At 41.4% G+C, this 14563-nt stretch overlaps 1 protein-coding gene across 8 annotated transcripts in view; it reads left to right on the top strand.

The window, feature by feature from the left end:
- NBEA (neurobeachin) overlaps positions 1-14563 on the top strand; it is a 581951-nt gene that overhangs the window by 321401 nt on the left and 245987 nt on the right. For all 8 annotated transcript variants that reach the window (XM_060234688.1, XM_060234693.1, XM_060234692.1 and 5 more), the window contains one exon: positions 1317-1460. In XM_060234688.1, the coding sequence (XP_060090671.1) occupies positions 1317-1460 (144 nt within the window). The remainder of the gene's footprint in view (positions 1-1316; positions 1461-14563) is intronic.

Raw genomic sequence — 14563 nt, 5'->3', positions numbered from 1 at the left:
CAAGGCTGGGTGGAGGGACATTCTTGGCTTTGAAGGGATCCATGATAACCAAGTAAAAAACATTTTAGCGATATTCCTTAATAAAACACTGACATTAAAATAAAAAAAACCTTCATCTTGACTCCATAATCTTTTGTCAAGTTTGTCCTCTGAGAAAACTGTTATTAGAAAAGCAGTATGTAATTACCTTCATCTTTGTACTTTATGTTGATACATGTAGTGATGTGTAAAATGTCAAAAATCATATTAAGGACTTCTGGACTGGTATTTTTTTCTCTTCTAAGTTAGAATTGCTAATAATACTAAATATAATATTTTGCTAAATACATCTTTAAAATCTGGCCCAAAAGAAACTAATTCATTCTCTTATATCTTTTAGTTTGAGATCCTTTTAAAGCCTTTCTGGAATATACAATTAGAACATCTGTGACAGATCTGTTTTTAACATATTTCGTATTTCAGAATACAAGGAAATCTGGTGGTCTGTGGAACTTGCTTGTTAATTTCCTGATGAATGGGTAGTGAGGCCAAGAAGTGCACTCAGTACAGCATGTCTTCTGAAGATAGATGATCTCAAATAAATTCTATTCCCAATCAATTTTTGATTTGTTAGGTGTTAAACCACTTCTTTGTAAGGACAGTGTTTATAAGCCTTGTAATGAGACAGCCCTCTGAGACATTACCTCTTCTTTCTGTAATTTTGATAAATGAAACTCTAATTCATAAAGGATACAGTGATTGAAGGGCAACTTTCGGTCTCCTACACTTTCATTTAGATAAATGCTTAGTATATTGTGGCAAACTGAACTATACTCAACCAAGTGATAAATGTAAAGAACAACAAAGCCAAAATACTTCTGTCAAACCAAAGCAGCCTTGTTTGTAATGTTTCTTTTAAATAAATGTATATTTAATATTCTAAAACAAAACTGATTTCAAAAGGATTTAGCTAAATAATGAACCTCCACAATTGCCAAATTCACCTTCGTATCTACCAAGAGTAATTGTCAGGTTGCTATAACAAAGTGATGACCAGAAATGTGACAGGCTAGTAAAAACAGATTAGATCCCAGTTGACTTTCTTGAAGTTGACTTCTGTATTTTTATAATACCTCTGGCACACTTTCATCTTGTATAAGCACATTATCCCATGAATTAATTTTTAAAAAGAAAACCTGTTCTGAAGTTTATTTTTCTCACCCAAAATACATATAATGGCAAGAATTCCATTCATTTCGTATCAGAAAAGATTTCCTTAGTATTAAAACTGAGCAAAAAAATCAAATAGAATTTTACATGTTTTTAATATTTTATAGGCACTGAAGAAGATGTGGTGAAGTCAAAGAAAACTTTCCGAAGCCAAGCTGTGGTCAATCAGAATGCTGAAACTGAGCTTATGTTGGAAGGGGATGATGATGCTGTTAGTCTGCTCCAAGAGAAGGAGATTGACAATCTTGCAGGTAAAAATTCTATGTTGGTGCGGGGGTTTCACTTGGTGAAAATAAATAATGTAAAATTTTGAATTGGTTTGTCAGTTGTTCCCTGTATTGATATTTATGCAACTGAGAATAGGAGGTTGATGTGTCATTTGGAAGTACCTTCGTATATGCAAAGTTCTTCACAGTTCTCACTTTAATCAGGTGATTTTACACTAGCCGCTACTTTCTAAAATTGTCCGAGGATAACCTTGGTTGATTAATGTCCCCACTGAATGCTTCATCTTTGGTAGGGTTGCCAGGTGTGGGTTGGAAAATACCTGGAGACTGTGGAGGTGGAACTGGGAGAGGGTGGGGTTTGGGGAGGGGCCTCAGCATGGTACACTGCCACAGAGTCCACCCTTCAAAGTAGCCATTTTCTCCAGGGGAGCTGATCTCTGCCAGGTGGAGATCAGTTGTAAAAGTGGGAGATCTCCAGGCCCCACTAGGAGGCTGTCAACCATATTTCTTGCAAGGTTTTCCAGACTGTAGAAAGAACTGAGGTGTGGTTTTTTAAAAAATAAATATGATTTAGACGTCAAAAATCTTAAACATGAATGCAAAAGAATCCTATGTCCTGGCTTGACTAGCCAAATTTGAATAACTCTCCCATAAATTTGTATGTGAAATGTTCATTCTTAAGACAAGTTTCAGAACTTTGGGAAACAATCATCTGAAAAGTGGGATATAGATAAAAAAAAGTAAAATTTTACCTCCCTTGAATGAGGAGAATACCAATTGGTAGTTTATATTTAACTCAGCATCAATGTTTATATATTCCTGGTAGATGAAATATCTGTATGGTAAGATGCTACATCTGTAGAACATTAACTATTCACATTATTAAAACAACATTCTGTTTCTCAGGTTGGAGAACACAGGGAAGAATAACTCCTTATTTTCCATCAGATTATTTGGCCTGGCTCCAGTTTTGTTTTGTTTTGTTTTTTGTCTCAGTGATGTCCCCATACAACTAGCATAGTCAGGAAGTAAACAGTTGCCTCAGAGGTTTGTGTAGTATTGTGTAGGGTCTCTGAAGCAATTGCTGATCTCACTGTTCAGAGGCACTGAAGAAAACAGAGCATGATTTTTGCCATGTCTGAGGAACATGGAACTAAAAGAAGTTGTTGTCTTCCCTCCCACAAGTATATGGACAATAATTCCCCTGCTGCAGTACAGGGGACTATGTATAGACCTACTTTTTCTTAATGGCAGGGGCATCCAACAGCAGAACATGTCTCTATTTTTTTAACTGTGCCAGCTCCTCCAGTATGATTACATGGAGTTCCAAAGAGTCATATTTCACTCTCAACTCCATGCCTGTTTTACCAGGAAATTAGAGAATACATTGCCCTTGAGTGCCCTGCATCCCAGAACCCCTAGCATGATCTCCAGTTTCCTGGTGGAACACAACACAACTTGCACTCAAGATACATAACGGCACTGTACTGCTTTCCCAGGTGCTTTTCCCAATGGAAAAGGAAAGACTGCTCCCTGAGGCCTCTCTGATGTCACAGAGGGCCAAGCCTGACAAAGGAGTGACCTGGAGGAGGCAGCAGAAGTCTGTCTTTTGTTTTCTCTGCTGCCCCCAGATATGTATCTATTAGGGATATGGAAAGCAGGGCAAGCTAAAGTTTGGGCAGACATTTGACCATGCTAACTTGACTTTCCTCTTTCCCTCTTATTGCCACATGCACATTCATCTTTCTGTGAAAGGAAAGACAGTGCCAAAGCTCTATCTCCTAACTTAATACTATGCATAATTGTTGTTGTTGTTGTTCAGTCGCACAGTCGAGTCCGACTCTTTGCGACCCCATGGACAAAGTCACACCAGACCCTCCTGTCTTCTACCATGTTCTATTATACTATGCATAATGCTACGCATTATTTGTGCATAGCATTATGCATAGCATGACCATAGTGTCCTTCATGCATCTTATAACATCTTAAAAACACTATATACTCTCTTTCTCCCTCCCTCCCATTCCCTACTTATCAGCCTCCTACTCTTCTATCTCAGATATTCTGATGATAGATTTAGAATGACATTTGTTAGGTGGTACAGTAGAGCTCCCAGACTAGAGCTTTAGTTCTGAGGAAGAATGTAAAGATTCAGCCTCTGCACTGTAAACACTGTGTTTGGTGGTGTCCAAGCTATTCCAAATGAACAGGTCTCAGGAAGCTATCATGGCCTATACAACAATTAAAATAATGTTTGATGCTTTTCTATATTATAAACAGCATTGGCCCAAGCTCATTGCCTTATAGTAACAAGTAACTGCATAATTCGTAATAAACAAATAGTACTTTCAAACAATCTTATTTAAGTTATGGTTTCACAGTCACCTTCTGTTCCATTATGTAACTTCTCATTTTTGTTTATAAAGGGGACACATAGGGAAAGACTGTTGTCTTCTTTTAAAAATATGATCACTGTCTAAGTAGGAGATAGTTAATGGAAGGGAGCATCAGATCAAGGCAACCTGCTACATTGTAGGCCATACAGTGTTTCCCAGGGCTTCTGGATTGTGCTGACTAGGGATGGACATAAACCAAAAAAGTGAACCACAGTTCAAACACAAACCAAGCCAGTTTGTGGTTCATTGTGAAGAAGTTCATCTGGTTTCATCATTTTGTGGTGTATTTTCCAGACAACCTGGCACCAATTCAATCAATTACTAGGAAACACTAGAGGTGGGCTTGTGGAGAGCCCTAGAAACACCCAAAGCATTTGTCCATAGCTTGATTGGCAGTTCTGGGAACCAACCAAGGAACTCCCATTCTGCTCTGCGGGAGCAGTTATAATACCACAGCTGTTTTCACTTTCCAACACAAAGAGAGAAGAGTCAGTTGTTGTGAGAGCAGAAGAATTGTTTGCTGTGTGGCTGATTTAGGGGAGGCTTTGATGGACTCATTTTTCCCACACACCGTGGGACAATTTTTTAAGCACCTCTCCCAGCTGGGAAGGTGTTCCTTGCTGTGGTTTCAGGGACTGAACTTGAAGCTAGAGCTGAAGCTGAGTTTTCTTGGGGGCACCTGCTTTAGGAGGCTATAACTCAGATGTCCTAAATCCAATCTTTGCCGAACGTGGAGGTCAGGTGGAGGAGAGCCTGCTGAAGACTCCTGTTGAATTTAGCATCTCTAACTCATGAGGGGGCTGTTCTACCACCTCCTGAACCAAACAAATCACGAACCAGTTTGGGGAAATGGTGGTTCGTGTAAATTCATAGTTTGTTTGTTTCATGCAGTCAAATGAACCACCATTTCCTCAGTTTGTGTCCATTCCTAGTGCTGACTCTTTTCCAGGTCAAATATATTTTGATATGCATTCCATAATTGTGGTTGTAAGCAGAGTTCAACTCTAACACAGTAAACAGTACTAATAGAAATAATTAGACTAAAAATAGATTCCTTCAATTCCACCTGAATAAAATTGATACCTTCAATAGGTAGGTATCCTGTTTTTGTACCTACAGATTTGTAGGAATACCTACAAATAGGTAACACAAGAAGGGTTAACCATAAGATGAGATTCAGGAACAAAAACTCAGAGAATCATGGAGAAGTCACACTATCCCATTCTCCTTAAACATCTCTTCCACTTGTTCAGTAGTGCACTTTCTAGTTACTTGTGTCCATACCTCTTCCAGTGAATCTAGGAAAGCTTAAGGACAACTCAGACTTTCTTACCAGAGTATGACTCATTAAAGAAACATGAAAATGCTTGGCAGGACTTAGAAGTCTAAAGAATGTTTTCTGTCAGGCTGAAAATTCCAAGGAAAATTCCTTATTCCTACATATTTTATTGCAGTGGGGCTTGTCTCTTTTCTAGAAAGAAAATCATACAGAATTGTCACCATAGCAACATTATATTAACACTAGAAATAAGGCCCATTGTGAAGAAAAATACAACAAATTCTAGAAGGAGGCTCTGAGGAGTGCCTTCCCCACTCTTGCTGTCTTCCCACCCACCCAAGTGAAGGCATTCACTCCCCCCACCTCAAGGGGAGCTGATCTCTGCCATCTGGAGATCAGTTGTAATTCTAAGTAATCTCCAGCCCTCACCTGGTATGGCAAAAGTGGTTCCCCAGGAAGAAATGACTGATTTGGAGGGTGGAGTCTATGGCATTTTACCTGTCTGAGATCCCACCCCTCCTCAAACCCTATCCTCTCCAGGCTCCACCCCTCAAATATCCAGGAATTTCCCAACTGCTAAGTTACTCTGGCTGTCATAGGGGGGCTGCTGCTGAACAGGAGCAAGCAGCCAGGCCTAGTTAAGTCAGGCCAGTCAAGTGGTATCAAACCACCCAGAGGGTGCTGCCAGGCCTAGGGTAGCCAACCTCCAGGTGGAGCGTGAAGATCTCCTGGGATCACAACTGAACTCCAGGCAATAGATCTCTTCCCCCATCCTGGAGAAAATAACTGCTTTGGAGGGTGGACTTCATTGTTCCCTCTAACCTGAGTTAATGTGAGCTAGCTCACATGTTTTTAGCCTCCAGCTCACAGGTTTTTGCCTTAGCTCAGGAAAGATGACTCCAGAGCACACTAATTGATGGAGTAGCTCACAATTTCAGTGCCTGTAGCTCACAACTTTAATGCCAGTAGCTCACAAAGTAGAATTTTTGCTCGCAAGACTCTACAGCTTAGAGGGAACATTGTAATGGCATTATATTCAGCTGAGGGCTCTCTCTTTACTGACTACCTTTACTGGTTGCCTAGCAACAGCCTCTGGCTAGCAGCTTCCCCAGTGGATCAATCCTTGTCTGTCCTGGGGCAAGGCTGTGGGGGAATGGAGGTAGGGAGGGACAGGAAAGAGGCGGCCACCATAGCCTCTGAGGAAATGCTTCGTGAGGCTGCAATAAAGCAGCAGCTTTTTCTGAGGTGGGGTGATGGAAAGGACACAGAAAAGTATCTGAGGTATGTCTCTCTGAGGTAAGACTATTTTGGCAGTTTGTTCGGTGTTCCCAGGCCTGCAGTCAGCAGGGGATAGGGGAGTCTGTCAGTGGAAACCCAGAAGTGGTAATTGACGCATGATGGGTCAGTTATTTCTCGAGTGCATAGATTGCACCCATAAGCCAATGGGAGAGCTCCATTTGACCACCATGATAGAAGAATTATATATAGAGATGCTGCTAAATCCTACTTTCATAATTTTGATTTTGGATAAATACAACTGTCATGTTTAGGTAGTTATACAAAATGTTTTATAAAGCTGTACTCTGAACATTTAAACTAGAAAATAAATCACTAATACATAGTTGTCTATCCTTGGCAGCATCCAGTATACCTAGTCCAGAAAACACTGTATAACATGATATTGGTTTGTATGCATTTACATTCTGTGATCGGGGGGAAACTGTATTGGGATTAGTCAATAAAATGGGACCACTAGTAGTAAATACATATCCCTATAAAAAGAAATGTATATGATTCTTATTTCACAAGAAGCTGGTGTTATAGAAGAATTCACTATAAGACATTGTTATTAATGGAAAATTTACATTAATTTACATTAATTAATGGCTCTCTCGGCTTGGCTTCGCGAACGAAGATTTAAGAAGGGTGCAATAGTCCACGTTTGCTGCAGGCTCGCTGGTGGCTGACAAGACCAATGTGGGACAGGCAGGTCCGGCCACAGCGGCTGCAGGGAAAAGTCTGATTTAGGGTTGGTCCTGTAGCAGTGCGATTCTTCCTCAATCTCCTTTTGTCCTCAAGACCAGCTATGCGTAAGGCTGCTTGGTCGTTCAGGGTGCTGCCGAAAGATGCTTTCGTCTCCGGGTTAGCATCAGGCGACCAATATCCTGAACCGCCTACATGCAGGATCGGGACTGCGGCTTCCAGTGGCACCTTCCACCTGCCGTTTCGCCCCTTGCCTATCGCTGCAGGACTTGATGCGTTGTGAGTTGTGTGTGTGGATATGCCCTTCAGGCCTGCGCAGAGGAATTTTTTAGGTGAAGCGCAGTGTGCGCGGTACTGGCTCCACCCTTTCACCTGGGGGTCATCTGCCATGGCCCAGTAAGCCGGGACGCCGGCAGTGAGTCCTCCAGGTGGTAGGTGTTACATTAACGAGCTCTATCTGCCCGGGTTTGATGTTAGAGTTTTCCTTCTCTTAGGCTGACGAGGTTGGTGGGCCCAGCCTGCCCATCCGGTTATACCGCCGGACAATTCGGTCGCACCATGACGTAGCAAACTCTGTGAAAACGGGGGGGACCAGCGAGAAGGTGTTGCTACGGATGCAGTAATGCAGGAGAGGCCATTGCAGTGACCATCTGCCAGGCATAGCCAGACAGTGACCACGCGGCGTTCACTACACCGGGAGAGGAGAGGCTATGTATTGCGCATGCACTTTCCCTGGGGGGGTAGGATTCCCAGAGGGAGCCCACCCCCCACCCCCCTATTAATGGCTACATTTAAATGAATTTGCCTTAGTCTCACAAAAAGCTGATTTTTTAGAAGAATTCAAAATAAGGCATTGTTATTAATGTTAAACTTATATACACTGCATTTAACTTAATTTGCCTTGGAGACCAATCAAAAAAGATGAATTAGGTAATCACCCCTAAGTTCTGGTATCAGAAATACAGTAACCTGCACCCTGAAAAAATACTGATAGCACCATACTATTTTCCAAATGCTGTCTAAAAGGCATAGCCAAATCTCCTAAGAAATTCTTACAAAAATCTTCATGTGGCTAAAAGCCACAAAACACATTTTTGGTATTACTACATTAGTTCTTCCTCCTTGGCTGTCTTCCATGCAACTTCCACTCTTCCTCTTACAAGTATTTCTTCTGCATCTGTGCTGCTGGGATTCAATCCTATCTACAGCCTCCCAGGGTCTTAACAACTTCCATGGCAGCTGTGGTTTCATCCTTGCTGTCCCAACAGTTGTAGGTCATTAGATAACTTCTCCTTTGGATTGCTGCTATTATTTCTGTTTGCAGTCTCTAGCTCAGAAAATGAAAAAGGACAACTCTGTAGATCATACATACACTCTGCGGAATCTTACTTGTAGCTAAATCAAGGGTTTCAGCTTGGCCACCAGTTTTACATTAAAAGTATGTAGGAATGATTACATTTATTGTAATAGGTAAGATTTTAGCCACACATAATCTACTCCAGTTAATAGATGCTTACAGTTTGATAGTTTGAAGATGTTAAGAAGATTGACAGCATAGCAGGCTGATGAGGTACAGTAATTTTAAAAGAAACCTTTGTGTTTGTCTCACTTAACACTGATAAATGTTTCACAATTTTCTGTTTCAATTTTAGCATCTAAGTTTCTTCCCAGACTGTTCATTTCAAGAGGCAAGTTGATATTGATAAAAAATAGCACTGACAGAGATCAATTTCTAGTAGCACATTTTTATTTTTTTTAAACTCTGAATCAGCAACATCTCAGTTGGCACAGTTGTAGTGAATGATCATTAACTCTTCTATATTACTAATTTATTTTGTCATAAAAAATTAATGCATATGATTTTTACTAATTTTACTAACTTATAACTATTTTTCTTTGATAAACATGTGTTTCTGTCATGCACATTGAAAAATATGGTAATGTAACTCATAGAACATTTTGGAACATATGAAGCTACCTGATAGTAATCAAATCATTGGCCCATTTAGCTCGGTGCTCTCCTCTCCGAGGTTCAGATTCAGCCCCTCAAAATCATTTTAAAATGAGATATTGGGGGATTGATCTGGATTTTTTACATAAAGAACGCTGCATAGGATTTGCTCACATTACTGGAAATGCTGGGGGTCTCCTCTTTTTATGGGGAAATTAGCAAGGAGATTTAGGTAGAGCCAATTTGAGCAGAGATCTTTTCCACCAATGATACAGAGGCCCAGTTTCAGGAAAAAGACTCCAGAATAAATATATTTTAAAATGTTTACTATAACAATATGTAAAAAATACAATGACACACACAGGCAACACAAAACACACAATCAAGAGCTAGGAAAATAGAGGTGAGTGATAGGGAATTTTAGGGATTGTTAAAGAGAGCAATACTACCTGTTCCAGAAGTGCAGATATCCATTTAGAAAATTAAGATGGAGATGCGCACTGCCATCGTGCCATGTCTGAGACCCATTACTTAAATGGGGAAACAACCTATATGCCCAGATTGAACAAGGAGGTGTGGCTTGCTCTCATGTTTAAATAAAGTTTGGAGGGGAGAGACCCTCCTGGTGCTATAATGGTTCTTAATGGCTGTTGGTGGGTTTTTCCTGGGTGCCTGAATAGGGTCCAAGCTCAAAACAAAAGGTGAGAATGACTCTACTGGTTTGCCAGGATGGGCCATGGTGAACTTAATGTCTGGCATTAATTTAGTTTTGATGCTTTGAGGAGAGATCAGAGTGGAAACAAAAGATTTAGCAGCATGGTCCATATTAGTATAGAGATGAACAAAAGAGAAGTTGAGTTGTAGCAGAAAGGTAGGGAGATGGGCCATTAGCATCTGGCCAATGATTAGATTGTAATATTTTATCTGATGACTCCATTGTTCTTATGCATTCTGTTTGGGCAGAGGAGAGAGCCAGGCCATGAGGATGCCTATGTTGTAATTGCTATACAGTCAGAACAAGCTCAGACATATTTTCTCTGGCCCTTTGCAGAGAGTGGTTTCACTTGGCCTGTTTTTCTGACAAGCGTCCTCCATCTTGTGAACAGTCCTTGGGATCTCACTTCTTGTGAAATACTCCCATAAAGGCAGGCAGCATCTCCTGGCCACACTCATGCCTCTAAAAAGCGGTGCTACGTATCTACCATTTTCTGCATTCACTGACATATCATGTCTAAGACTTTTTTTATATTGTCTCTAATTTTTGTAATCCTAGTCCTGTTAGATTGTTTATTGCACATCTCATACTCTTTGACTGCATTGACTGACACTGTGCAATGTTCCTTGAGTCTCAGTGAGATTATAAATAAGTAACCCTTCCAGCCAAGCTATTTCCCTCACACCTTCCCCTGGCTCCAACCATTCAAACCTCTTCTTACCAGCTGCATCCCATCTCTGCCTATAGAAATCCTTGTGAAACCCAGGACTCTTTTTCTAGCAGGAGCTCATCTGCATATTAGGCCACACCCCTGATGTAGCCAGTCCTCCAAGAGCTTAGAGGTCTCTTTGTACAGGGCCTACAGTAAGCTCCAGGAGGATTGGCTACCTCAGTGGGGCGTAGCCTAATATGCAGAGGAGCTTCTGCTAGAAAAAGAGCCCTGGAAACCTAAAGGTTACCTTTGTGTTCAGCTGTGGTGTACCTCTGAATACTACGTGCCTGTAAAAAGAGTAGAAGCCTGTCACCTTCACAGTGCCTGTGAGCACCCAGAGGAATCAAGATGTTCCTTTAATGAATTCTTCCCAAATGCGGAGAATGAACAGCTAGCTGCTGCTGTTGCCCTCACAGCCTAATGAGGTTGCCAGAGGCTAGCCATTCTTGGAAAGAAAATGCTGGACTAAGCTGACACTAAATTCCAAGGTAGGAGTCTGAGTACCAAAACTTTCCAAGCCCTCCTTTCCCTTGATTTCCCATATTAGCATAATCATAAATTCAGGCATCCTCACAATTCAGTACCCAGCATATAATTAATTCAATGGAATTTTCATAATTAACAATGGAATTCAGTGATGTGAGATGTGGTGATTAGTAGTAGTTTATATTTTTAAGGATCTCTGAATACATTAATTGCATAGGTAATATAAATTATTACCATTCTTCTCTAGTCTCTCCCAAATATTCATTTAAAAAAACCAACAACTTTGGATTGCATTCAAAAAATTCATTTCCCAAGATACCCCCAGGGCATCTAGAAATGGACAGGCTACTCCATTTCAGGTCCCTCTTTTCTTTCTGGCTTGCATCCAAAAGGCAGGAAGACATGCATAAGAACTGCTCCCTTAGTACTGCATGCTGTTCTGATAGTTGTCCATATGGTAACAGGAGGAACAGGGAAGGGCAATAGAACAGAAGCTAAGTGGCTATTGCTTTACTATTTTAAGACAAGTTAACTGAAATAATAATCTTAAAAAATATATATTCTTATGGCCAAATTGCTCTGACCTGGTTAGCTCAGATTAGCCTGATTTTGTCATATGTTCAGGGCCAGCCTGCCCACTAGGCAAATTATGCATTTGCCTAGGGTGCCAATGTGGGGGCACCGAATTCAGCCCTCCCCATGCCCTAGACAAATTCCTCATTTGCCTCCTCTGTCGCCTGCATGCCTTCTTCTTCTCCTACATTTGCCTGCCCCTTCCTCTGTCCATCCACCCATCTGCCTTCCCCTCCTCCATCTCTTGCCTGCCCACCTCTTCCCCGTCACTGGCTTGCCTGCCTCTTCCTCCACCTGCCCCTTTCCTTCCTCTGCCACTTGCCCGCCTTCCTCCTCCCCATCGCTTGCCCGCCTGCCACTTCCTCCATCCACCCACCCCTTCCCCTCCTCCATACATCCACCTCTTCCCTGTCACTTGCCTGCCTCCCTCTTCCTCCGCCCACCCCTTTCCTTCCTCTGTCAGTTGCCCGCCCACCTCCTCCCCATCGGTTGCCCGCCTGCCTGTTCCTCCACGCACCTGCTCCTTCACCTCATCCATTGGTTGACCATCTGCCTCTTTCTCTGCCCACCCACCCCTTCTCCTTCTTCATCAGTTGCCTGCCCACCTCTCCTCTCCCCTGTCGTTTGCCCACTGCCTGCCTCTTCCTCTGCCCACCCCCCTTCCCCTCCTCCATCAGTTGTCTGGCTGCCTCCCTACCCCCCTCCTCTTCCTCCGCGCCATGGAGGGGGATGGCAGGCATAGAGTCTGCCTGGGGCAGCACGTGCCCTAGGGCCAGCCCTGCATATCTCAGAAGCTTAGCTCCTGGTCAGTATTTAGATGGCATACTAGGGTTGCCAAAATAAGTAGATATCTGGTCAGTTCTGGCAAGCAAGTGAACAGGTAGCGACACTGTTCCAAATCAGCATGGGGAGGGTCGTCAGCACTTAAGACCCATTTACACATTATAGAGAAGCAGGCCTCATTTGGGGCAGGAGCTCACGGGAGTGGAGCTCTGGCACCTCTACATTTTATTGTGCTCCTTATCTCCCACCCCCAATAATTGCTTCTGGACTCCATTGTTCAAACCCCCTGTGAGAATTTTGCTGAACATACTTTCTAATACTTTCCCCCACGAAAAATGGGGAAATAAGCAAAGCATATGAAGCAGATAGATGGAAATCATCATGCCACTGTTACCACATAGGAGAAAGTAATTTAAAAAGTATGATAGGAGTAAGGTTTTATTATTACAATTATAATTCAAGAAGCATTTTAAGGTAGATGTTGAGCTGATATAATTTAGTACACCTTCCGGTGATGTCTGGGGTGTATGGCATATGCAAATGAGTTATGCTGATGAGCTCTGGCACCTCTTTTTCTACTAAATGATCCCTGCATAGAAGCCATGTTCATACAATGTTGACTTCAGGAAACTTGGTAGACCTGACAGCTGTGAAGTAAAATGGCTCTCTGAATTGCTGGAGGGAGCCCTTGTTTGCTTGCTTTTACTCCTTGAACTAGAGACAGAACAATGCAATGGAAGGGTAGACAGTGTTCCCAGTGTGCATCCTTGTCCCCTTCTTTTGAACTGGCAAAAACTTCACAACCACACCAAAAAGTAGTGAATGTACACCAGCTTAAAATGAGAAGAGAAGGTGGTGATCTTATATGGTACATACACACACTGCACACACACACTACAGATGAGAAAAGCTATTTCTCCAGTTATGAAAATTGAGAAGTAAACCTAAGCACACTAATATATTCCATTTTCTCTAAGAATACAAATATTTGTTTACATATAAAGACATTTAGGGACACATCTTGAAAATCAGTGCTTTCTATAAATCTCAGGATCAACTTGAGAAGTATGTTCTGATGTAGGAAGCCTTCCTAACATCACTACTTAGTATTGTGCTGCATGGGAAATGGGTGTCCAAATATATCAATCAATGGAGGGCTGTTTGAAGTGATAGCACCTTAGCCCCTCCTGCAGTCCCACAGGTAGTTATGAGTGTAAGTTGTATAATGCTGGAGGAAAAGTTGATTGACAAGCAAGCTGTTGTTTTCTGACCCAGCCTTCGCTCATACATCTTAACTTACCAAATATTTTTTTTCCTAAGTGCATTTTTAGGAACTTATAGTTCTGCAAAGTCGTCATGAAAAGCTGGGAGGACAAATGAACAAATCTAGGCTTTTTTTGTACATTCTGTATCTAAAGCAGTCACCACCTCTGTCCCAGATGCAAATGATTAAAAGTAGTCTTGGCCATTGCTGATACATGATCATCTGGCATCAGATGAGAGGGGCTTTTAACTTTGTCCACAACCATGTTAAATCCATGTGAACTGTTAGATTTTAGGACAGTTCAAAAGCATTGTTCAGACTTACTATACTGGAAAGCAAGAACCCACTTTTTCACCATGGTATATGATGTCTCTGCAGTATGGATTAAGTTATTTTTAGTAGCCTAATCATAGTATCAGTCTGCTGTCAGAAAAAAGGAATGAAGTTGATTAAAATAAGCAAAACTCAGATGCTATCTAAGATCTATGCACTGACTTTTTCAGTAACATAAATATATAGAGAGGAAATGCTTCCACTATAAAACAGGAAGTGTGTAAGTTAGAAAGAAATGCTGCACTTCTGAATTTACATTTGAGTTATCCCCAGAAACCAGCAACACACACAACAAATGGTAGACTTCTCCATATCACAAGAAGCCATCTTTTTTGTACTTTATAAAATTTGTTTTATTGCACACTGCACTGGATGTTGCAATTTTGAAAATGTTTATAGATTTGTCATGGAAGTGCATTTTAAAAAATTATGATGCTACTTGTAAAAGTACTTTGGGCAAAGGTGATTGGAAACCCCACATGGCAGTGTTTGTACAGGAAGTTGCAATTCCGTCAGTTTGCTATCTTATGTATTCTAAATCTTTATAAACTCAAGTTGCTTCCACAATTCAGGATCCCAAGGATCCTTCACCCTTGATGGTATGTTTGTAAAGTTTCATTGTTCTGCAGAGATAGGAACAAGAAATGACATA

This window comes from Heteronotia binoei, chromosome 3, assembly GCF_032191835.1.
Source record: "Heteronotia binoei isolate CCM8104 ecotype False Entrance Well chromosome 3, APGP_CSIRO_Hbin_v1, whole genome shotgun sequence".
NCBI lineage: Eukaryota > Metazoa > Chordata > Lepidosauria > Squamata > Gekkonidae > Heteronotia > Heteronotia binoei.
Note: the sequence above shows the minus strand (reverse complement) of the source record. Positions and strands in the feature narration are given on the sequence as shown.